This window comes from Pieris napi, chromosome 14, assembly GCF_905475465.1.
Source record: "Pieris napi chromosome 14, ilPieNapi1.2, whole genome shotgun sequence".
Lineage (NCBI taxonomy): Eukaryota > Metazoa > Arthropoda > Insecta > Lepidoptera > Pieridae > Pieris > Pieris napi.
The window spans coordinates 12,476,391-12,503,275 of NC_062247.1; the positions used below are offsets into that span (position 1 = coordinate 12,476,391).

A 26,885-nucleotide genomic window follows, 5' to 3' on the forward strand; every position below is an offset into this window, starting at 1 on the left:
TGCATTGATGTTTTTTATAAAACATCGAAAGGATGATACCACCAGTTAATTTCACAAAAACTCAAGTTTGAATTGAACACTATAATTTAAAAGTAAAATAAATTTACTCAGCAGCACAAGGTTACATAAAATAAAAAAGACAAAAATACTGCAATGTGCTAGTGAACAGGCACAACAAACACTATACATCAAATTTCACCTAAAATCTATCAAAACGAGATTAGGTTAATTTAAATTTTGATTATTCTAGAACTTTAATTTGTGTTTATATTATCTTTTGTTTATTTTTAATTAATAAAACCATGATAAATGAAATATTTAAGGTCTTTATTTAAAAATTAGGAAAAAGTTGATTAATAAAAAATCGATTATTTATTAATCGATTTTCCATGCTAAAAAAATCGATTTTTTATGCAGAATGTCACATCTGACAAGACTAATTATTACACATTTACAAATTACAAGTGTGTCCTTAGCCCTCGCCTGTCGCGGTCTACTCCGTCTATTGTAAAAATTTTGCGCAGCGAATTTTTAAATACTTATCAATGTTTAATTATCAAGTTGACTACGCTAAATCGGCGAGATCAAAATGTAAAGTATGCAAAGATAATATTACCCAAGGTGAATTACGTATCGGAATTCTAATAAAGGTAAGAAAAAATGAGGCATGGACACGGATAGGTATAAGCCGTAGCCAAAAATATTATTTTGTAATAAACACGTGACTAATTTGAGTAAATAATATACTTTCATTTGAGTAAGTTAGATTCAGGATCTAGATAAGAGTCGTAAGACGTAAGGAACCGACACCCACCATAAACAGCACGAAGTTAAAACTCGTTTAACAGAAAAAGTCCGCAGAGAGGCGCTAGTTTCTACATGATTTAGTTTTTTTTCCTTAATAGACTTTAGAGTTTAGGTCTTAAAAATCTATCGGCCATTTTTCGTGAGTTTGATTATAATTGATCGATATCAATTATGAAAGATATGATAGATATGAATTATAAATACATTCAAGTATTAATGGATAAATAGCTGTTTTAGTACAATAGTATCTACGACCTTAAATTTAGGGGGCAAACCCCCAAGTTGCAATCACTGGTTATGCGTACTGCACAATGCTCAATGGGTATGCATACTTAGTTAACTTTAATGTTTACATTTTACAACTGCATATATAAATGTTTATGATAGGTTAGGCATGCCGCTAAGTAGTTTGAGCCATCGTTATGTTCCATTATTTTAAATATATTTTTTTTTAGCCACGAGAATCTTATATTATAACATTATGGTGCCATGAAAGATGTTTCTTTAGGAATGGAAAGCGTTTATTAACAATGCAAAAATTTAAAGATTATAACAAACTTAAATATGATGACCAACTGAGAATAAAAGAAAATCTAGGTAATGTTAGTAAAGGTGACCAACTATGCTCATTTACGGAGTTTTGTACTCTTTTTTCGCAAACCGTACTCTTTTCAAATCCTGTAAATCCTGAAAGTACTTATTTGTATTTTTAAAACGTTTTTTAGATTATTTTATTTCAATTTTATTAATGTTGTGTACGAATATTTAATTTTAGTAGGTATTACATAAATTAAAATGAGACGTGTTTTTATTTTATGAAAACAAAACATTTAAATTTATTTTATTAATAAAATATTTAAAATTATTTTGACAGTGATTTCAATTTCACCCGCACATATGTCTGCCGAATTTGTAATGAAGGAAGTTAAAGATATTATTACCTAATGACAGTTTTCTCTTTGAAGAAATTCAAAGAGTTAATTTATAAGTTGCGACTTCTCTCTACTCCAATAATCATTCCCTAGTGAAAATACCCTTTCAACAGCAGCATTGGTACCCGGACAACATAAGGAAAGTTCTATTAAAACTTTTAAATTTTCATGTGGGATATGTTCTACTCTAAAATGCCGTAAAATTTCCACCCATCTTTTGTCAAGTTCTATTTTCTTATCGTTCCATTTCTTCAATTTTTCTTCATTTAAATATAAATTAACTCATATAAGAGAAAATTGTCATTAGGTAATAACAATATCTTTACAAATTCGGCAGCCATATGTGCGCGCGAACTTGAAATCACTGTCAAACTCGTGTCTGGTGTTTGCCCTGTCCTCTGACGTGCCGGAAACGGCAAGCAAAATGCGCGGGTGAAATTCAAATCACTGTCAAAATAATTTTAAATATTTGATTAATAAAATAAAATTAAATGTTTTGTTTTCATATAATAAAAACACGTCGCATTTTAATTTATGTAATACCTACTATAATTAAATATTCGTACACAACATTAATAAAATTGAAATAAAATAATCCAAAAAATGTTTTAGAAATACAAATGAGTAGGTACTTTCAGAGTACAGGATTTGAAAAGAGTACGGTTTGCGAAAAAAGAGTACAAAACTCAGTAAATGAGCATAGTTGGTCACCTTACGATAAATAGTCTATCTAACTAAATATAAAATAAATATTTATTTATACGTCATATGATTATATGACCTTTTTTTTCATTGCCTTATTATCAGTGTACCCACAGAATGTTAATATATGTATAATGTATTATATATGTATAATTGTATTTACAGTTGATCCATCAGAATCTTTTCTTGCTCCTGTTTTTGACATGTTAGGCCTGGTACTTAATGAAAGAGATAAAGCCATTCTCTCTGAATATGGTGTAGAAGAGAGTAACAATTTTAGAGCCCTGTGCAGAATCTGCAAACTTAAAATTGTAAAGGCATGTATCTACAAACCTGTTAATAGACAAATGTTTTGTATTATTATCACTAAGAGATGATGACAATATTGGTCCTTTTTTCAGAAAGAGTTGCGGATTTATAAAATTCAATATGAGGAAAAACATGGTGAAATTAATCATATCTATCATTTGCAATGTTTTTCAAATAACAGGAATGAATTCAATTTTCCAGTTTATTTAAGTGGTGAATTTTTGCCTGGCTTTGACATTTTAACAAATATAAATCAAGAAATTGTCAAAAGTTATATTAGGTATGTGCTAATATTTAAGAAGTTTTCTGTATAAAGTATGTAGGTACAGTAAAATCTCTTTATTCGCATATGTTCGTATATGTTCCATAAATATGCCGCGAATACATAATGGCAATTTATATGGGTTTGTAGGGGGGATACGTTCCTAGGTGCCAAAATAAAAAACACAAGTATATAAGAAAATCAATTTTATTGATGTTATTGAACATTTTGATTGTGTTATCATTATTCTCAGGCTTAGGCAATGATTTGAAGAATTTTGTTATTTTCTCTTGTTTGGAAGTTTTTAATAGCTCCTTCAATTCAGATTGATACTCAGGAGTTGCATTAGCAATTTGCCTCTTAAAATTAAGACTTCGTTCCATAGATGGATCAATGTTCATAAAGAAATCGCAAAGCTCATTTGCCATTCTTAAACCTTCACTAAGATTTTTCAGAGTAAATGTCACATTTTCAGTGCTAGTTCAACCCTCTTCTTTAATGAGCTGTGAATTTAACATTTCCTCCAAGTCAGTTTTAGTCAAATCTACATCTTGCAATTCAAGCAATTCCTGAATGTCACTTGATTGTTTGTTCGAACCCATCTTGTCCTATTCCATTTGCAATTTCGGCTATGTTTGAAGTCAACATTGCATAGTCAGCATAGTTTGAGCTTGCACGGATTCTTCGTCATTTTCCGCAGTCAGAGCAGGCCATAGTTTTTTCCAGCATGACTTCAATGTGTGTGTGTGTGGTTTCAGTTCTTCCAATTATTCTTTTATGTTTACAATGCATTTTGCTATGTCAAATTTCTTCCAGCATTCCATAACATTCATATCAGGATTACACTCAATATTATCTATATGATATTGCGTTAAACAATTAGAATTTTGTATGAAATTTTAGATCCGCGAATAAAGAAATTTTTTTCCACGTATAAAGAAATTGAAAGTGAAAACGCGAATGACGGAAGCGCGAATAGGAAGCTTTTACTGTATTTGATTTTCATATAAAATGGCTGGCTCGGTAATTGTTCTAATTTCATAGGTCCTAATGAAAAAAGGGAAAAATCAACATAATAAAGCAATTAACAATGTATATACAAGGTGTTTCATAGGTAATCACATTATCTATGAAATCACATGTTATCAACACACATGAGCTCAACGATATTAAACGATTTTCAAAATTTAAAAGCCATTTGGTTACAATAATGTTTTTTAAAAGTTTTAGGAAAAATACAATGGTTTATAGTTCCCATTGATATTTTTTACAAGCGACGTTGTCGTTTTGCGATGTCGTATTGTGCGAATAAGTAAAGAAATATTTCTTTCTATCCCCTGCCCTGCCCTACTTACCTATCGAGACATTGAGTATTGATAGTTGACCCCTCGCCCTCATCTTCAGTCGATTTGTAGCTTTGATCCCACGACTAGCGCAAGGGCGTCTCCTGTGAGACTCGAACCTCGGCTTGAGCCGTCGCGGGGTGGTCAATCACCTGAAGGGCAGGACGGAAGCTCACTGGAGTGAGCGAAGTACGCAGTAAATGTCCTCGCCTTCCCCGGTGAAGGCGATTTTTTACCCTAATCTGTTTATCTGTTAGTGTGTGGGGCCTCCTACGAGCCTTTTTTGTCGGGAAGGAATAATACTTGATGCTTTTACGCACCAACGGGTTGGGATGGTGTTTAGCCTTGTCGAAATGGCGTGTGGACGCCAACTTCCTCCATTGGGCTATGTTAGGGAGCTCCAGGTCGTGGTGGAGATCGACGTTTCTCACATAGAAGGGCGCACCGGTCGCGATTCTCATGAATCGCGTCTGAAGCGCCTGTGGCCGGTGGATATGGGAGGGGGCACAATGGGCAAAGACTACGCTAGCGTATGTCATGCACGGTCGGATGCAGGCCTTGTACAATGTCACCTTGTGTCTAAGGGACATGTTACTCCTTTTATTTAGGAGAAAATGGAGGTGAGAGAGGACAAAAGAGTCCTTCTTGCGAACGGCGGCTATATGCTTACGGAAAGACATGCCGCTATCGAGCGTTACTCCTAGATATTTGACGGACTTTTACGGAGGTTACCTCTTTTTTGAGGCGGAATTTTTCCCGAGAGTGAGCGTGCGCACCGGGGTTACTCCTGGCAAAGAGAACTACGACGCTTTTCTCGGGATTTATTTTTCTTTCGCCTAGCGACGTAGTAGCGGTCTAGAGTCTGTTGGTTAGGGAGGGTGGGTCTAGCGGCGAGCAGTGAAGCGCACGTCTATAATAGATGAGCGTTCCGCCTTTCGCCGTAGGTCGGTCGTTTCGCACCGCGACGTAGTTTGCGAATCTAGGTGCGCGAACGCTGGGCTTGAGGAACGATTCCTGTACTAGGAAAATATGAATTTGGTGGCGAATCAGGAAATCTCGAACCAAATCTGCCTGCGGCTTGAAGCCGTTAGCGTTGAAAATCACTACGGACAGTGATCGAGCCTTGACCCTAGACGTGGTCGTAGCTATTGCGGTGTCAACACACCGCACTATGTGGGCTTACGAGGGCGGCACTGAAAATTTCGGGAATCAAGGAAGTGACACAACAGTACTATTTAAAAATGAATTTATTGCTTTTCGAAGATTCTCCGCGAAATTTGACAAATTTTTTCATACGATGGAACCAATCATTCCATTCGGAAGTTGGGGTCTCCAAAATGGCCGTTTTGTAGGCGTCCACAGCTTCTTGAGGTGATGGAAATCTGTGACCACGCAATTTATTCTTTATTTTAGGGAAAGTATAGAAATCATTTGGGCTTAGGTCGGGGCTGTACGGCAGATGGTCTAAAATTCTATGTTTTCTTGCTCTAAAAACTCTTTTGTTCTGTGCGCGGTGTGAGAACTCGCATTGTCGTGATGGAGAATGATGCGGCGGTTGCAGTTCTCTTTACATAGATTAACCGTTCTTTGTCCCTTAAGAGGAATAGTCGCAACATGGCCAGTTTTGGAGACAAACGTGGCCACCATTTTTTTTTGCAACACTCCGTGAACGATCAATTTTCGTTGGCTTTAACTCGTAGAACACCCAAACTCGTGACTGGTTTTTTGTTTCGGGTTCGTACGCGTATATCCAGGATTCGTCACCTGATATGATGTTGTATACAGCATTTGAGGATCCTGCGTGGAATCTTTCGAGAGTTCTGACGCACCAAGTAACGCGAGCCGCTTTTTGCTCTTCACAGAGCGAATGCGGTATCCAACGGGAAAACAACTTTTTTACACCTAATTATTCATGCAAGATTATTTGTATTTGACTCATGCCAATGTCTAAAGTTGCCTGAATTTTGCGGTATATCACATGTCGATCTTCCTCAATCAGCTTAAGCACAGCATCAACGTTTTCTTGGGTGACTGCAGTTTATCACTCAGTGATGATCCCCGTTAAATTGACTCGAAACTTGACACGTCCACGTTGAAATTCAGCAAACCAACGATAAATTGTGGTTTTGGATGGGGCTTCATCACCAAATGCAGAAATCATCCGGTCAACACACTGTTTTTGTGATAAACGACTTCAAAAGTCATAATAAATCATCGCTCTTGAATTTTCTCGAGTCACTTCCTCAACAACTAAAGTCCAATATTCCAACGCAAGAGGAGAAAGATACACAAAGGTAGAAAGTAGGCGAGAAAAAGAGAGTGAGTCGGTAGATCACAAGCACATGCGCGTGGTATTCTTGCTATGCAGCGAAGTAAACAGTGTGAGCGTTTTGAAATTAGCTGAAATACGTACTTGTTGTTCTATTGTAATTTATAATATTCATTTATTCATTTGCTTCTTTCTGAAGTGAATCTCTAATGTGACTCCCAATAGGGTTGGTCCCTTGGGAGGGGTAATAGAAAGAAACAGAGCGAGAGTGAATGCGTTATTTCGTATCTTACTTTAGTTATCATAATCCCATTTTATATTATGTTATAAATTTGGATATTTCTCCACTCGAAAATGATAAAATTAATAGATGCGATCAATAATTGTGAATTGGAAGCAATGTTAATGATGTTTATCTAAAAGAAACAATATGATTTCACTCAAAATCTATTTCTACCCCTTCCTATTTTTATTTCCAAAGTCAAAGTCAAAAGTCAAATCGTTTATTTTAATTAGACCATCTAAAATGGCACTTTTGAACGTCAAAAAAAAATATAAAGATGATTCTAGTTGCCCCTTCCAAAAGGTAGTTTCGTGTGGAGAAGAATGGGCAAGAAACTCCACACTTACTCTTTTAAAATAGGTTTACAATATTTTGTTACATTTGTTAAATAATTATATGTGAAGACAATGTACTCTTAGAATAAACTACTATACTAAAAAAGTTAGTATACATGTTCCTCACATATTTACAAATATCGAAACCTTAGAATATTAACATTAAAGAGTAATAAAAATATTTAAAAAAACACAACAAAACAGTGTGTGAGATACAAAAAAAAATAATTACATTTGTAGCATTATATAAATTAAAAAAAAAAAATAATAACAAAAATATATTAAAGCAAAAAATCAGCAACCAATTTGATTTTGTCCAGGCTATAGAGCCAATCATAGGATTGTCCTATGGAGCAGGACCGGCATGTTTCCAAGCATTCTTATCTTGAATATAATCATCTAATTTGTAATATGCTTGTTTCCACATTACGAAGTTCTTCCGCGCGGAAGAACTCCACGCACTATATTTTTTTATAGGCAAGATTACATAGGCGCACCTCATACAGAGTTTGGACCGTCCTCATCGAAGTGTACCGAGTTTGGTGAGCAAATTAAACATGAAGATGAACAAATTAAAGAAAATATAGAAGAAAAGACTGCCATTGATGTAAACGAGATTAAGACTGAAACATTGTTTCAATTAGAAAGTGAGTCTGTGAGGGTACAAAGCGACCTGTTTCACAAATACAAATCTTGTTTGAGAACTTTATCGAAAAAAGATTTAAAGATCATATGTAAACGGAATAACCTTTACATGTTTAAAGGAACAGAAGAGGTAAATAATTATATTTGAGTACAGTTATTACAAAATAAAAGTCTTTTGAGATATCCTCAAAGGATTGGTCATTTTTAGCAACATTATTGAACTTCAAATGAATGATGTTTCAGCCTCTAGATCTGTTAGCGGACTGCATGGTCTTCGGAGCTCTACAACCGTGCCCCAAATGTAACGGACAACTTAAGTTAACTACGTTCCGCTATGAATGTTCAGGTTTGTATATTATTAATATAAAGTGTAAATCAAACACCAAATTAATCACTTCATTCTTTTTAAGCATTTCATGAAAAGTTATATTGCCACTGGCCAATTCACTTTATAGTTATTAAAATTGTATGATTTTCACTACATTTTGTCATCTAATTCTGTATAGTCCATTATTGTATATTAAAAATTATTATTATATAATAATGAATGATTTTCAGGTTTCATTAGTGAATACTGTCGGTGCACATATACGACAAAATCCCCGCAGAGGGTTTTTCTGACTGTACCCGACGAGTTAAAGCATTACTCTGCTCTCAAAAATTACCAACCCAATATCGGCGTAAGGATCTTTACCGATGAACCTTCGGACGACTTCCAACCTTCCCCTGCGAAACGGTGATAGTCTTTTTTTATGTAACAGGAGGCAAACGGACAGGAGGCTCATTTGCTATTAACTGACGCCGCTGCCACTGGTCACTCACATTGCCAGAAGGCTCGCAAGAGCCGGCCTATATCATGAATTGATACTCTCTTTTCTCGAAGGACCCTAAGTCGAATCTCGGTTCAGTAAAAGAGTGGGCAGCTGGTTCCACATAGGGGTGATGCGGGGCATAAACTAATTTAATAAACGCTCAGTTGTGGAACGACTGACTTCGAGACGATACGGATGAAAGTTTACCGAGGGAATTAAGTTTCGTTATTAATGAGAAAATAAATATAATGTTTTACAGAATTAAAATAGAGGTGACGGAGACGCCGCTCAAGAACGTTCTGTTTTATATTCACATCTCCAATAAAGAAGACAGAGCGACGGTAAAAGGTCGCGTGTTAAAGTTGGGCGGGTGCATCGCCCCCAAACTGGTTGAGACCGTGGCGGCCGTCATCGCCGCTAAAGAGGATTATCAAAAAAAAACTACCCTCACCAAGAAAATGAAGTTGGACGGCTATCACGTGAGTCACGGGTCAAACAGTTTAATGAAGATATAAGCATAATTGAAACTTATAAAGAGTTTTTAATTACAGATAGTGCAAGTGACGTTTCTCGATGAAGTAGAATCACTAAAGAATTCTCTCTCCGTCCTCGAGTCTATCAAGCTTATAGAAGAGAATAACATTTCCGAGTTCGCTTTAGATGTGAGATTATATTTATTATTCATGCAACAAATCTCATTACAATATCATTAAAAAGTTTTGCATCTCATCGAGATATATCCCGGACACAAGCTTGGTTGTTGGTTTCATGCGTTCTGTTACATCCCTAAAATGTCAGATTTTTCCCATAATTTTTACATCAACAGTTAGAATGTAGGAAGATGATCGCGAGACAACAACATTATTAGAGAGCGGTTGCCTGATATAGATTAAGTATTAATCCTTGAATAAAGTTTCATTTAAAAGGCCTTTTCGCCTAACATTATTGGTGGCAGCGGTGGGATACGGAAAACTCCAGTGGCCGACACCGCTCTGCAGACTCTTTATCCGTATTCCTTATTCTCAGTGTTAACTGAATCAAAAGATTTAAAGTGTACTTATTTTGTGATATCTTCGAGGTCCTAGGAAAGTCTAAGAGAACAAAGTTCGACCTAAATTAAGAGATTAAATTCCTGAAAGGAACCTGTGACATCGGATTGAATGTGCCAGATCAAAAGAAAATGTATTAAAAAAAATATTAAATCTCAATCAATCAGAAACAGAAATACCGGAACGATAAATGTTCCTATCTGCAGTCGTGTTCTTATCAGCCGCCCACGTATTAATTCTGTAGGTCGTTGGTCACTGTAATGCATTAATCTATTTATATTCTTGCCAATTTTTCTCCTTACAACTGGTTCGATACTTTACATTAAAATATTTAAAAAAATATGCCAATAGCTTTGTAGTCTTAGGACGGCAAACTTATCATTGAAATTATACAATCTGAACAAGATGCAAGTAAACAAATTTGAACAACAAATGAAAAAACCTTAGATTTAAATACGTTTGGAACTTGGGAACAACTCAATTATTTTTTGAAAATTCAGTTCATTGAATTACAAGAGAGAAGGCAAGGCTCACAGGAGAATGTGATCCAATATGCTTTACATATGGATATTTATCTCTCCCAATTATTGACTGAATTGTCCATATTAACCACTAACGCCAAGAAACTTCCTGGCAGAACTGCCGCCATGGAAGACCTTGTCCTTCACTATTTCCTAATGCGACTCCAACCTCAAATTTCAAAAATAGTAAGATCAAAATCAGCAAAGACATTAAACGAAGCGAAGCTGAAGAGCGTATCCAATTAATGGTTTATAAACTCAAGGAGTTCTCTCCTCAATTTAATAACAACAGTCCCCAACGAATCAGAGACAAATTCTAATGTGCCCTCACCTCAGAGAGCTTCATATAATAGTAACCCACCGAGATCGATGAGAAATAATAGTAACAGTCTATATTGTTGTTACTGCAAGATCGGTGGTCATGACATATTACAATGTAGGAAACGCGAGTTCAATAACTGTCAATGGTTTCAGCAAATTAATTAACCTTAACAAGAAAGAGGTCAGGACGGACAAGTAACTTTAAATGAATTAGAGTCTCGCCACACAACAGATCACACAACATTGATTATGATCAACTTGTAGGGACCACACAAGTAACCAGCCCTTACAAGTCCCTCCAATTTATAAGAATAAAACTAGCAGGGACCGGTCTTGTAACAAGGCCCCAACGAGCGCCCAACCTGTGACAATGTGTTTAATTATGTCTATATGTTGATAAAGACATAACTAAACGACCCCTACCACATATTCTGGTTAAATCCGAAATCTCGGATATCCACTATCTATTTTAGTAGAATCTGGTTCTTCCATTTGCCTACTCAAAGAATCAAACATCTGGGGCAATCAAACAATAATTAAAGAATCCATTAAACTCAAGTCAACCACGACTGCAGGGACATTTTCCATTTGAATTTCATGTTGTTCGAAATATTAACTTAGATGGTTTTATTGATACAGATTTCTTAACAGAGTGGTTGTAAAATTTTCTATACCCTTGATGTCCTAAAGAATGGGAATGAAATTAAATTACTATTTTCCCCACCTTTCTTCGTCATCCCTCCTCGTTCCATGTATTGTATATTTTAAAAGTTATTAATCTTAATTATGTTTTGTAGTAATGCACCTATTGAACATTTCCCAAATTTTAATCTTATTAACGATACCTGGTTTTAATTTAGATAAGCTTAATGGTCTTATTGATAATGTGTTTCCTATTTATTTTTATTTTTATATAAGTCTTTATCTTGCGATTGCTGATTAGTCAGCTAGACTATGAGCAGATGTGTTGAGAGCTGTTAGGCGTTCAGAGCAAAATCTCCATCGAGACTGCTCCTCTCTTTCAACCGTGTCTATCAAGACTTAAGATTTGTCGCCTTTTAAGCCTATTTATTAGGTCCGGTATGGTTAGTTGCATGGAATGCTTAGGATGCATTTCTAGCCTTTTTCTGTATTTCAAACTCCAGGTCTTGATATCCTCTTTGACAGTCCTGATTTTGAGGTGCTCATGAATCTCCGATGTTTGTATAAACCACGGACAGTTGGATATTTGTTTCAAGATGTAATTTTGAACCCTCTGTATGATACTTATGTTAGAGTCACACGCCGAACCCCATAGTTGAATCCAGTATGTCCAAAATGGTTTCAAGAGCATTTCGTAGATGAGTAGCTTATTATCTACTGACAGTTTGGAATTTCTGCCAAGAAGCCAGTAGAGTTCTCTGTATTTCAGGTTGATTTCTTCTCTCTTCTTCTGTATGTGTTGTTTCCATACGAGTCTCCTATCAAAGTGTATTCCCAAGTATTTTACACAGTTTTCTTGCGGAAGTTGTTGATTACACAGAGTTACTGGCGGACAGTCTCCTCTACGGAGAGTGAAGGTTACATGAACAGATTTTGTCACACTAGTTATTATTCTCCACTTTGAAAGCCAGGTTTCAATTTCTTGCAATCGAGCCTGTAGGAAGTCTGAAGCTTCGATTGGGCTATTACTACATGCCAGTACAGCAGTATCGTCTGCGAATGATGCTGATGTGACGTGTTCGCTTTGTGGTAAATCACATGTGTAAATGGTATATAAGACTGGGCCCAGGACAGACCCCTGCGGTACTCCAGCTTTGATTGAGTGAAATGGCGATGTACAATTTTCTTCTCTTACTTGAAATATCCTTATGTTAGATAAGATTTAATGATGGGGAAGAATGTACAGGGTAGAAGAGTTTTTACTTTATACAAGAGACCTTTATGCCATACTCTATCAAACGTCTGCTGCACGTCAAGGAAGGCAGAAGAGCAGTACTTCTTTCTCTCTAGTGCCTTCCTTATTACAGAGCAGATTCTATGGACTTGTTCCACAGTGCCATGCTACTGGCGAAAACCAAACTGGTGGTCCGGGATTATGGCTCTTTGATGAATCTCCTCCAATAATCTGTGCTGTAGGACTGACTCAAAAAGTTTTGAAGTTACGGTTAGCAGACTAATCGGCCTGTATGAGCTAAGTTCGTTCACTGGCTTCCCTTTTTTAAGTATCATAATTACTTGTGAGACTCTCCACAACGATGGAAAGTGCCCAGTTCTTATTATGCCATTAAATAAGATGGTAAGAAAAGCTATGGCTTTTTTGGGAAGTTCCTTCAAGACTTTTTTGTCTATTAAATCAAACCCGGGAGCCTTTTTGTCCTCTAATTTTGAGATTGTTGCCTCTACTTCTTAAGGCGTTGTAGGCCTAATCGGCAGATCGAGCTGGAAGTCTTGACTTAGGACCGAATCTATGAAGGAATCATCAGTGTCTGGGTCAGCTTCTAAGTGAACAGCAAAGGCGTCAGCTTTTTCTTGTTTTGTCCTTGCCCAAGTGTTATTCTGCAACCGTAATGGCGGTTTGGGATCTATCGGTCTATTATAGTTCTTACAAGCTCGCGATAGAGAGAAGTTTGTAGCATTTGTTGCATTTAAGGAATCTAGATAACATTACATAGTTTTGTCCCTTGCACTTTTTATGGCAAATTTAAGATCCTTGACTGCTTTGTTAAGAGCTCTTTTATCTACTGAAAGTCTGCTAGTGTGCCATACTCTTCGCAGTCTTCTTTTTTTTCAGAATCAGTTCTTTTATTTCAAACGATATCTTATTTTGCCGTGGCCTGTGATTCAAGTGCTTTGGAGAGGTTTTGCCAGCAGGCAGCTTGAACTGTTGTGGTGAAATGCTTTGTAGCTTCGATATCCTCTTCTGTTTTAAGTGCTATTTTTAGGCTTAGATCTGTGTCAACTATTTCCCGGAAGCTATCCCAGTCTGTGTATTTGTTGTACATTGTTTGCCGAGCTTCTTTCTTAAGAATAGTCATGCTCACTGTCAATATTACAGGAACATGTTAAGATGAGATATCGAGGCATGACTCAACATTGAAGAAAAGTTGAGACAGACCTGTTGTGATGCAGAAGTCTAGAACGTCTGGCTGGTCTGTGGGCCAGTGTGTTGGTTCCGGAGTTGAGACAGTAGTTACGAACTGTTTATCTACACTTTTCTTCAGCTCCCTTTCACGTGTAGTTGTTATTCTAGAGCCCCAGTGCGAATGCTCGCATTCCAGTCACCCCCAGCAATAATATGTATCCCAAGCTTACAAAGTAGTCGGAAAACTGTGCTTCACTTATTTTATGTTTTGGGGGACAATAAATTGAAGATATATTAAAGTCTTCATTTCTGTCACTGACTGCTACTGTGGTACTGGATATGTTCGGTACAGTAGTTTGGTAACACATGGTGTCTAATAGTGGCTTTAATTATTACTGCTGTCCCGCCGTGAGCTGTACCCTCTGGATGATTTGTGGAATAGATCTTATATCCTTTAATTCTTATCGAGCTGCTGGTTGTCATATGTGTCTCTGAAATTAGGAGAATGTCTAGACTATGTAGACTGACCAATATTTCCTATTAATTTAAATAATATCTGAACAGCTTGCTAGTTAGTGGACTGTGGAAAGTGTGTTTAAAGTTTATATGTATTTAATGTCAGGAGTATCTGAATAGTATATGTAATGTATGTATAAGCAAGCTGCACTAGATGACTAAATATATGAGAGGGTGAGACGTAAGAACCTAACAACCCTACGGATCCCTAAGCCCTACAGACGTACCCTAACACATAAATAGTGAATATATAAATATATAAATAAGTACGGGATGTCTGCACCAAGAGACCTAAGGTAACAGACGGAGCCCTACGGGTAGGATCAAAGGTTCGAGGTGATGGGATTATCTCAAAGCTACCGGGCAGGCTCACCACGATAATTAAGGGCTTGAAGTAGTCTTCGCCACTTTGAGAGGAAGTGAGAAATGAACAAGACAGAGCAATATTCAAATCTGATTTATTGTTATAAAACAATATCTTAAATACTAATTACACCTATTCACACATACATAATATTTTTCTAGTGAGCTGTTGGTGTATCGCGCAACCTCAGCTATTAAAATATGGAACGCATATGATCTGAGTCAACAGCTGATTAAAATTTAAATAAAATATAATTAAAATTGCTCTTCAGCTGTTAATATTTAGCACACATCGAATCCATGTCAGCAGTTCGTTCATGTTCAAATGATGAAATCTGAACATTCTGGCGCCCCACAGAGTCTGCAAAGGCTGGTACAGCTGCAGAGTCTCCTGCACGCGCGATGTGGTGCGTTGTGGAAGCAGGTTGTTGCCTTAGTTAGAATCTTCACTCACGTTCGATGACCGTAGACCCGTCTGTTGTGTTGGCACCGCATCTCCAACCGCCTTCATGTCGCTGTCTGTTATTCGTGATAAATAAAAATAATTAATTGTACCAACGTTGAAATAATCTTGAAAAATTAAACTTTACATGAGAAACTTTTTTAAAATATTTCATGTATTTCAAAATGTGCTGAACAATGCAGTTATTTATTAATTAACTGCATGTTTTTCCCCCCGCGACACAAAACAATTTTCTTTTAGCTAATCGTTTTAATGTTATTTGTTAAATTAACAGCTTTACTCCGTTACATATAGAAGGCGTTTGTTTATAATTATTAATTGAATGGCTATAGGTAATAAGTATCTATGTGTTGCGTAAACATACTTGTATTTTCTGCATACGCTTATTATAAAGTGTAAATAGGTAACATTAAATACTAATTAATATATTATGTAATTTGTATGTATAGTTATATATTTTTTAAATATGTTTTTGTTATTAATAAGTCTTGAAGTATAAGTTTAGAATATTATGAACTTGAATTTCTTCTTCTCCTTCTTCTTTTTATAAATATCATTATCTTGTCTATAAATCGTCCTGCAGCTATCAAGCATTGCACTAATCGTCCATGTGTTTAAGACCGGTGACAATATTCTTTGCCTCATCCCAAAACTGTCTTTTTGTCTGTATGTAATTGTCTTTTATTTTTGGTTTATCCATTTGGATATGTCGTGTTGTAAATTGTTGTATGGCGGCTGCCGCCCAAGTCGTCGTCTTTGCCTTTTAAATGTATTTGTATTTATTTGTAAAGTAGTTGTATAGTTTTGTAATGTATAAATGTATTTGTCAGGCGGCTGTCGCCCAAAAGTATACGTATTTGTATTGTTTTGTAATGTAGTTTTGTAGTTGTCTGGCGGCTGTCGCCCAAATGTATAAGTATTTGTATTATTTTGTAAAGTATTTATAGTTTTTTTTTTATTTTTTACTGTATAAGTAAATATTTCTCATAATCCTCCTAAGTTTTGTCGTGTAGTCGTCTATCTCCTATCTTCATTTTACGTCTTAATTTAGTATTGAAGTCGTAAACTTTTAGTAATGGGTGCAATAGTGATACATTAAGTAATTTGTTACCAATGTATTTGATGTAAAACCCTGGATCAATCTTCTCAATACTATAAGTTTCTACCGCTATCGTAGTACAAAAAAGTTGAAATATTAATAAAAGTGTAAACATGATATTAAATGTTTTTAGTTTCCAATTACACTTGTGATGACAAATTCTTGCCAAATTATTTGAAATCACTGTTTGTTTATTGTTTGTATCGTCATTATTTAAAGTCGTTTTTTGTGGAATCTCTTCCGGTTCTAAAAATTTAGTTAAATGTTTTACTTCTTCTGTGCGTGTTGTACAACTTAGTACCTTTATTCCATTGTTTTTGCTGCTGGAACAAAATCCTGATAGTATCCACCCAAATTCCGTCTCTTGAGCAAGTATACCGTCTTCTAGTTTTTTAAACCCCTGTAACAGGATTTTGCTGTATTCCTGAGCACCTAATATAATGTCTATCGGCCCTTTTTTATAATAAGTTGGGTCTGCAATCACTTTATTTTTTAACCAAAGCGATTGTATTTGTTGTACGTCATTACTTGGTAGTGAAGATGTAAGTTTTGGTAATACAATCAGTGATACAGGTAATTTGTAATCACTAGAAAGTCTTGGTCGTAATGTTATATCTATACTGTAGCTCGATTGTTTCGGTTCTTCATCCCCAATTCCCTTGATATCAGCACAGATTTTTTTCTTTGGGTATGCCAACAAATGCGCCACCTCTTCTGTGCAAAAGGACGACTCCGACCCTTGATCACATAAAACTCGCAATAAATGTGGCATGCCGTCGTATGAAGTAGTCTGTACCATAGCTGTGGCTAATAGTACGATATTATTTGTATGTTTTAATGTGCCAGAAACATTCGATGTTATATTACTCATCACATTAGTTGTTAAATTTTCTGTATGCATGTTCGTGCATGATATTTTTTCTTTTGGTTCAAAAAGTTGTTTCGTCGGTTTGTCTACATGAAGTAACGTATTATGGTCAGGTCGTTGACATGTTTCGCAGTTCTTAAATTTCTCTGTCACGCATTGTTTTGACGCGATATGGTTTAAACAGCGTCGGCACATATTTCTATTGTGAACAACATTATTCCGCTGAATTGCGTTCATTGTTAAAAATCGGGAGCAATAATTAATTGTATGTCCATCGATGTCACAATACCAACAATATTTACGTTTTGGTTCATTGTACTGGGTCGAATAGACATTTAAATTTCTATTCGTTACTTCTTTATTATTATTTAATGATGTTGAGGTTTCATTTATAGACGATGTTTTGTATACAGATGTAGATGAAAAGTCCGATTTTTCAAGACTTTTGAAGCGTTTTTGTAGAAATAACATCATTTGTTTGAAGTCTTGTATTTCGTTGCTATTATCGAGCGTTTCTTCGTACTTAGTGTTGGTTTCGTCATCCCATTTACGACTTAGTAAACGACATAATATGAGATTCCATAATACTACTTCATTACCATGTTGTTTTAACAATTCTAAACATTCATTTATAGAGTCATATAATTCTTGTAAATTTTTTGTGTTAGATTTTTTAATGTTGGGTAAATCTAGTAATTTGTCAAGTAACTCCATGCTTATTCTGCGTTTGTCGTCATACCGCTCTGTCAGTAGATTCCACGCGGTGACATAATTAACTTCGCTAATCGGTAAATATTGTATAATTTTTGCCGCGTCTCCTTGCACGTGACTTTTTAAATATTGCATTTTTTCGCAACTGGATATCGTGGTATCTTCATGAATAATTTTTGTAAATAAGTCTTTGAATATTCCCCATGAGTCGTATTTTCCGGAAAATATCGGTATCTTTATCTGAGGTAGTTTCCCAGACCTTGATGATGTCGAAATGAAGGTGGAATGAATTCTTTCTTGAATTAATTCTATACTTGTCTCATACTGGCCTTGTATTGTCTCATAGACGTTATTTGAAAAATATTCATGATCGAGTGAACTTTCGATAATTAAAAGCTCTTCGTGCATTGACTCAATTTGTTTCCACTGATTTTGTAAGCTCTGTAGGTTAGATTGTAAGAACCAGTTTGGTTTGTTATCCTCAATTGCAGATTGTGCTTGGTTAATTTTATTTTGTAACTGATTCATCCTGAACTGTTGAATTTTATACTTGCTACTGTCGGATGTCTTAAATGATGTTGAAGGGTGAAAAATATCGTGCACTTCCTGTAGTTTTTTCTCGTCTTTATCTAGTTGTTCCATTGCAGCATCATATATTTGTTTAATATTTTTTTCGAAGTAGTTAGTTTTAATGTAATCATGTGATGAGAGAATGTCCTGTTTTGTTTTCAAAATATCATTATTATTTTTTGCTCGTGAAAAAATGTTTTTAAATAACAGTCGTCTTTCTTGTAAGTAACTCCCAGTCTTCCTCGAACTAGAATCCTTTCTTAGGTTATTGAATAGTCGTTTTATTTCCAGGCTGTCACTCTCCTGACTTTGTATTAATGTATTAATTTCTTGTATATCCATTTCGTCTTTTATGTTAGTCTTCTTTTGTTCAAAATGTCTTCTTCCCTATCCTAACCCTAGCCAACTAACTAAGTACTGCGCGTATCTGCGCCCTCAGTACGGTATATGCGACTTCTCAAAACACTGGTGAGATCCGCTGGTGGAAGGCCAGTGACCGATCCGCTACCGCAAGAGTGCTTTCCAACAGAATACACTTAGTACAACTACGTACTCAAGATCACCACAAACTAATGCAATTGGGGTTCACCAGCCTGTGGGTCACTCAAGCGTTAGTCCCTACGGGGGAAGGGAGGAACCGCGTAGTTCAATTTTTTTTTCGAAGGACCAATGAACAGCTTGCTAGTTAGTGGACTGTGGAAAGTGTGTTTAAAGTTTATATGTATTTAATGTCAGGAGTATCTGAATAGTATATGTAATGTATGTATAAGCAAGCTGCACTAGATGACTAAATATATGAGAGGGTGAGACGTAAGAACCTAACAACCCTACGGATCCCTAAGCCCTACAGACGTACCCTAACACATAAATAGTGAATATATAAATATATAAATAAGTACGGGATGTCTGCACCAAGAGACCTAAGGTAACAGACGGAGCCCTACGGGTAGGATCAAAGGTTCGAGGTGATGGGATTATCTCAAAGCTACCGGGCAGGCTCACCACGATAATTAAGGGCTTGAAGTAGTCTTCGCCACTTTGAGAGGAAGTGAGAAATGAACAAGACAGAGCAATATTCAAATCTGATTTATTGTTATAAAACAATATCTTAAATACTAATTACACCTATTCACACATACATAATATTTTTCTAGTGAGCTGTTGGTGTATCGCGCAACCTCAGCTATTAAAATATGGAACGCATATGATCTGAGTCAACAGCTGATTAAAATTTAAATAAAATATAATTAAAATTGCTCTTCAGCTGTTAATATTTAGCACACATCGAATCCATGTCAGCAGTTCGTTCATGTTCAAATGATGAAATCTGAACAATATCTATAGATTTAGACGATTTAAATTCAGGAAATAAAGTCGAACTAAGTTCCATTCTAACGGATTTTGAGAAATTAGAATCCCGTAAAGAAACTCATATTATTGAGTATGGATTACTCTGCTACCGTAATTATGTTAATTTCAATTCTTTCATTTCTATTGTATCTAGTAATTAAGAAAGTGTATTATGCCCTCTTCAATGTTAAGTGAATGTAAATGAAACCCCTCCTGAAACTATTCCGCGAGATTTAGATGAAATGGAAATTTCTTATCGAAACCCCACTTAGTACTAGGATATTAAAGACCTTTTGAGTTTAAACCAAAGCCTCTATCCAATAGGAGGAGAGTTACATCCGTAAAATTCAAATTCAAAATCATTTATCCATTTAGGTAAAGCAATGTTCACTGATGAACGTTAATAAAGAAATACATATTAAATGCTCCTAATTGAAGTGAAAACTTCTTTAGCGGCGTTATACACGTTTTTGGAATGGGTAAATGTTAAACTCGCGTCAGGACAATTTCATAAGACGGATGTTTTTTAAAGGATTATGAGCCTTCGTGCTATATAGTTACAGTATTAATAATTCATTTGTCTCTTTCCTCAGATACATTGATGCATGTGGAATTGGACCTTAAGTCAATACATTCATACAGTCATATTTACTAATTCTCTAACATAGATCTTAAGAAACTATTGTTACTAACTCACTAATCAATCAATGGACTGTATTTGTCTGATTAATAAAAAATATTATTATTATTATAATACATCAAGGTTTAGTTTTGCGAAATGTCTAAAGCTTTATTATTAACGATTTGGTCAGACTGACGAAGGATGGAGAGTAGACAGCTGGCGCGGCGTATTTAATGTAATATAAATTGTCATGTTTGTGTACGATAGCGCAGTCGTTTTTTTATATTTACTGCCAGTTCTCAAATCAAGGGTGTAGAACTGGCAATAAACTCACCGCCACTATTTTTAATCGCCAAGTTTTTTTTATTTTAGACAATGTTTGTAAGCAGCTGCAACCATTACACCATGTTCCACATGATATCTTTAAGTAATTAACTATAATAATCAGAAGGAAAAAAAAGTAAAAGGCCTTCCCATAATTATACATCAGCAGTTAAAAAGAAGGAAGATGATCGCGAGTCAACAACATTATTAGAGAGCAGTTGCCAGTTTTATTTTTTTAAAGGCATTGTCGTTTTCCGGCCTAACAGAAGCTACATAAATTACAACAAATACAACATATTACCTTATTTACTCAAATTTATTTATTATTAAAAAAATCTTAAACGAAAACACTGAGACAATACACAAAGTCAAAACAGGTTACATTGATAAAAAAAAACTGAAAACATTATACTTTAATATATTAAATAAAAAACTAAATTGTTAGTAGGTATGTACTTTTAAATAAAATCAAAGTTTTCCCGTTTCTTAAAATATTTCCTCATATGCTCTTTGGCAAGGTGGAAAATATCAATATCTTCATAAATTTGTGTTATACTCAGCTAAAACCAAAATATTGGCGAATTACGCAGATAATTTGTGTTCATACGAATCAAATATCTTAAAACTATTTTCTTTTCAGATCTACTCGCGTGTGCCCAGACAGGTCTTAGAAGGAGAGCCGGTTCGAGTCTCCGGAGGTGTTTACATTCTTAAGTCGGATCAACCTCATATATCCACCCTGAAAGTCAAAGGTGAGCTCTGGGTTACAATTGACTGGAAACGACATTATGTTTAACTTTCGTTCTCACTGACGATGGAATGGTTTAATCCTTCAGATGGCATCCCGTTGGTGATGGGAACCGGCATGGAGCGTTGGTCCCACGTGTATCGCGAGAATGGCGAGCCGTACTCGGCCACGCTGAACCGCGTCTACATCGACGCCAGTCACGGAGCCAACACGAGCTACACTATGCAGCTCTTGGTCGCCGATACTAAGAAAAAGTAATTACCCCTTTCCTTGTCCCGTGAATGTTGCGATGTGACGGAAGGCTCATTTGAGACTCGATTGATCTTTCAGATATTGCGTGGTGACCACCTGCGGACCAACAGGCTCCGAACCGAAGCTCTATAAGAAAAAATTTTATGATTTGGGAAAGGCGAAAGCTTCCTTCAAGGAAGTGTTTAAAAATAAAACTGGGAACAGCTGGAACCAGAGACCCAATTTTCAAAAGGTACGATAGCAAAAAACCCTAAGATTTTTGTTTAACATTTCTTTACAATTCGTAATTCTTTCAGAAATGTGGCAAGTTTGATCTGATTAAAATGGCCGATTTGTCCGAAAGAGAGCCCGAGCAGCTGTGCCTCGTTTGGAAAAGCGAACATCCGCGCGCCGTGCAAGAGTTGGTGATATTGCTGTTCGACATTAACATCATGAACAAGACTATCGCCGACATGGACGTGAGTCGTGAGACTTTAATTAAATTACTTACATCAGCGAAGATCCGTTAAAAATGTTAATTTTGATACAAATGTTACACTGCAGATTTGCGTCCAGAAAAAATCTCAAGATTAAATACGCTTCAAATATTTTATAATCAGTCGTTGTTGTTTTCATTTCGGTTAGAAACGTCGCGTATTAAATATTGTGATCGAAAAAGTGCAACGCGCTGACGCAGCGCCGGGTTCGCGTTACGATGAATCGTTGACCTAATATTTGTTATTATGTAATGAATTAAGACGAGGTTTTGTCTTTATAATTTTAACTATTATATAAAATTTATGATATCATCTCCAAGTGTTATTGAAATTAAAACCCAAACCTAGCAATTACTAGTGGGTGAACTGAAAAAGGAAAGAGCCCGATGCTCAGACCTGGAAAGTATTGTCCATCAACTCAAGGAACGAATAGCTCAACTCGAACGAAAAATAGATCAGCCCTTAACACAAAGGGATGAGGCAGCCGCTGAGTCAATTCAGTATGAGACGGACGAAGAAGAACTGGCTAAAGAAACCGAATGGGTGCGACAATAAAGCAGAAAGAAAAGGAAACTAAACACCTCCCCTTCTCCCATGAAAGAAGTTACTTCTAATAAAGTAACCAAAGAAAAGCCCAAAAAGGAACCCCTTCCACCTGCGATTATTGTCGAAAATATGATTGAATACCAATCATTTTACGATTCTTTAGTCAAAAAAGAATGAAATATAGACTCTTTCACCGTGAAAATGCTTAGAAATGGATCGGTGAAGATTAACACCAATAGTGAAGTTACCTACAGAGGTATCACAAAACATCTTAAAGAAGAAGATGCTTCGTGGTTCTCATACGAAAACAAGCAGAGCAGGCCAATAAGAGTAATGGCAAAAAATCTGCATGCTTCTTGCAAGCCTGAAAGGATAGTTGAAGACCTCATTCTCCAAGGATTTAAAATTTTAGACGCAGCCGTCAAATATAGTTGGAAAAATAAGGAACCGCTTAACATGTTTATTCTCTCTTTCCACCATCAGGAAAACAGAAAAAAATATTTATGAAATAAAATCGATACTTGGCTGCAAAATTTATGTACAGCCACTGAAATCACCAAAATTGATTCCCCAATGAAAGAGGTGTCAGGCTTATGGGCACACACAGAAATACTGCTCCAAGGAGCCGAGGTGTTTAAAATGTACAGGAAAGCATCTCACAGTAGACTGTAATAAGCCACGAGACGCGAAACCGAAGTGCGTTCACTGTGTTGAGTCACACCCAGCTAATTACAGAGGCTGTGTAGTAGCAAAAGAATTTCAGAAAATGAGAAACGTCTTAAAATCAAAATCAGAGACTGAAACGGGCAAAGATGTAAATCTAGCAAAATTAGTTTCCAAGACTGTTTTCTTTGCTGAGGTAACTAAAGGTCCCAAGATTCTATCCTCTACATAACAAAATGAGATTGTTGTGAGACAAAGTGAGAAGTGTTAGATACACAGGCATAGATGAAAAGATTAACACCATACTTTCATTATTGACATCTTTTGATGAAAGACTTAAAAAACTAGAAAGCAGCACCAAAATAGCAGCTTCTAAACGTGTTAAGCAATGATGTCTTTAAAAATAATGGCATGGAATGCTAATGGGCTTTTAAAACACCAAAGAAAACTTCATATAATTCTTAAACATGAAAACATTGACATCTGCTGGGTATCGGAAACACATTTTACCAGGGAGTCGTACATTCAACTTAAAGGATATAAAGCCTACCATGCCCTTCACCCAAGTACTAAATCTAGTGGTGGAAGTACAGTTATAATAAAGGACAGTTTGAAACACCATGAGGTCTTTAAATATGAAAAAAAAGATAAAGCGGTGCCCATTAACAATATCTTCTATCTACTGCCCACCAAGACATGCACTAAAGTACGACCAGTACACAACCCTGCTAGAAAGTCTTGGAAATAGATTTGGTTTGGGAGGCGACTTCAATGCAAAACATACCTACTGGGGATCAAGATCAATAACGACTCAAGGAAAAGAACTATTTAATACTATGAAAGATTTGAGATGTGATGCAATTTCGACAGGAAAGCCTACATACTGGCCAACAGACAAGAATAAAATACCAGATCTTATAGATTTCTTTATATTTAGAGAAGTATCACCAAATGTTCTCCAAATAAAGGGAAGCTTATGATATGAACTCAGATCACTCACCAATCTTACACACAATTGGCGAAGACCCTGTAAAGCAGAAACTGAATCCATGTCTGGTGAACCCGCATACGGACTGGGACAGCTTCAAAATTTATCTTGAGAATATGATAGACCCAAGAGTACCTTTAAAGACTGAGGAACAATTAGATTTAGAAGTTAATAAATTTACAAAGAACATCCAACAAGCTGCTTGGAGCAATACTCCAAAATTTAAGAAAAAAGTACAAAACAACTACTTCCCAGAAGAGATTTAAAATCTGATAAAGACAAAACGAGCTTAAAGAAAAAGGTGGCATTCCAAAAGATGTCCTGAAGACAAAAAACATCTGAATAACCTCACTAAACAACTGAGGAGAGAGATTAAAATACATAAAGATACTTCAATAAAGAGATTTCTAAACCAATTAACTTCCACCAACTACTCCATCTGGAAAGCGATAAGAAATATTAAAAAACCTACAACACATATTCCTCCCTTGAGAGAGTCTGATGGGAATTGGGCTGCAAGTAATATACAAAAAGTTAGGAGGTTTGCTGATCATCTAGAAAATATATTTCAAATCGATGAAGAAGATTCACTTGACTTCGAAGAAATATCGTCAGAAGAGCTAAACGTCCGTCTAGTCACACCAAAAGAAGTTTTAAGTGAAATTAAATGTTTAACTAAAATAAAGGCGCCAGGCTTTGATTTAATTACTGGTGAGGTACTACAGCATCTCCCCCGTAAAGCTGTAGTTAAAATGACAACCTTAAATTAATGCGTCATTTCGACTTCAATATGTTCCCAATATGTGGAAAGTTGCGAAAGTTATAATGATTCCTAAGCCAGGAAAACCACCACACGAAGTAACGTCTTACAGGTCAATCTCATTGTTACCTGTTATAGCAAAACTATTTGAGAAACTCTTTCTCAAACGTCTTAACCCTATTGCCAAAAAGCAGCTCATACCGGATTTCCAATTTGGTTTCAGAGAAAAACATTCTACCATAGAGCAGGTTCATAGAATTACAAATAATATAGAAAAAGCACTAGAAGAACAAAAAGTATGCTCCACGGTCTTTCTGGATGTAGCTCAAGCATTTGACAAAGTGTGGCACCGAGGACTTGTTTATAAATTAAAGGAACTACTGCCTCGTCAATTTTCAAATATACTTGAGTCATATTATTCAGAACTGAAAGAAATAAAAGCTGGGGTGCCGCAAAGGAGTGTATTAGGTCCGGTCCTGTACCTCTTACACATAGAATATTCCTGAACTAGAAGATAACGTAAACGTCAAAGTGCCGTTCCAAAATTCAGCGAAGTACCTAGGTATGACGCTGGATACCAAACTCCGATGGAAGGTCCATGTTAAAAAGAAGCGTGAAGAGTTGGATCTCCGTTACACTAAATTGTACTGGTTGCTCGGAAGGCATTCCGCGTTATCAGTTCAAAATTAATTATTGATTTACAAACAAGTCCTGACACCTGTATGGACTTATGGTTGCCAGCTGTGGGGCTGTACTAGTAATAGTAACATCCAAGTAATCCAACGATTCCAAAACAAAGTGCTCAGGGGAATAGTCAATGCTCCCTGGTATATTCGCAATAACGACCTCCATCGGGACATTAATATAGAGCACGTCGCCACAATAATAAAAAAGACTGCTGGAGCTCACGAACATAGGCTCGTAACTATTTTTACTTTCTTATGTAAAAATCCTTATTAGTAAATTAGGTTAGACTTAAATTACTTATTAGTCTTAAGTTAGGCTAGATTGTAATGTTCCATGATGTCTTAGTAAAGACACATGTTTAAAAAAAATTATAATGAATCCGTTACTTAGTATACGTAGCTTTCGGTCACTAACAAGATTCAAAATTTCTTTATTAATTATGACTTCTTTTGCACACAATTCTCAGTCGACTACTTTCAGATCGACACCGACAAAATGCCGTTGGGTGTTCCGTCGCAGGAGCAGATCTCATCCGGCTTCCGCATATTGGGCGCTCTGTACGACGTCGTTAGCGAAGGGCGGGAAGAATATATGAGGATAGAAGAATTGTCCACTAGGTGAGCTCACTAATCGAGAATATTGGCGCTGCGAGCTTAGCTCGACCCGTTTTTTCAGTTCTGCGAAGAATTGCAAACATTCACTGAAGCCCATCCCCCTTATTCTCTGTGTAATGTACCACAGGATACATTAATGCTTCTGTTTAAATATTTTATTTTAGCACATTTTTTTATAGATTTTATACCAAAATACCGCACAAAGGCAACTTCAAGGAGTTGCTATTACTCGATAATATGGATTTGATTAAGTCGAAGATGCACATGCTCGACGATCTTTCTAAGACCCACGTTTCTTATAAAATATTGTACGAAGGTATACATTTTTCTATTTCGATCGTTTGAATTTTTTCTATTTAGACTCGTGTCTTCTACCGCTTAAAAATGTGTTTTTAGAGATGGATGTAAAAATTGACCTCGTGGCAGATAATTACTTGAAGCTGAAGACCGAAATTGTGCCTCTGGATTCGGATTCCCTGGAATACGGCACGATCATAAAGTACTTGACGAACACTCAGTCCTCGAACCATAACTTTAAAATAAAGGTCGACCAGGTGAGATCGCTACGGTCTGCGAATCGATTCTAACCGTCGGTGGGTCTAATGTTAATG

At 36.1% G+C, this 26,885-nt stretch overlaps 1 protein-coding gene across 1 annotated transcript; it reads left to right on the top strand.

Moving 5' to 3' along the window:
• The first annotated feature begins 464 nt into the window (after positions 1 to 464).
• Positions 465 to 26,861, top strand: LOC125056318 (poly [ADP-ribose] polymerase-like). The gene is made up of 15 exons (XM_047659361.1): positions 465 to 1,404; positions 2,607 to 2,758; positions 2,843 to 3,030; positions 7,720 to 8,017; positions 8,131 to 8,233; positions 8,446 to 8,623; positions 8,959 to 9,178; positions 9,251 to 9,361; positions 21,181 to 21,292; positions 21,377 to 21,542; positions 21,619 to 21,772; positions 21,837 to 21,998; positions 26,141 to 26,277; positions 26,454 to 26,590; positions 26,671 to 26,861. The coding sequence occupies exons 1-15, from the start codon at positions 1,338 to 1,340 to the stop codon at positions 26,859 to 26,861; spliced, it is 2,376 nt and encodes a 791-aa protein (XP_047515317.1). The 5' UTR covers positions 465 to 1,337.
• The last annotated feature ends 24 nt before the right edge of the window (positions 26,862 to 26,885 follow it).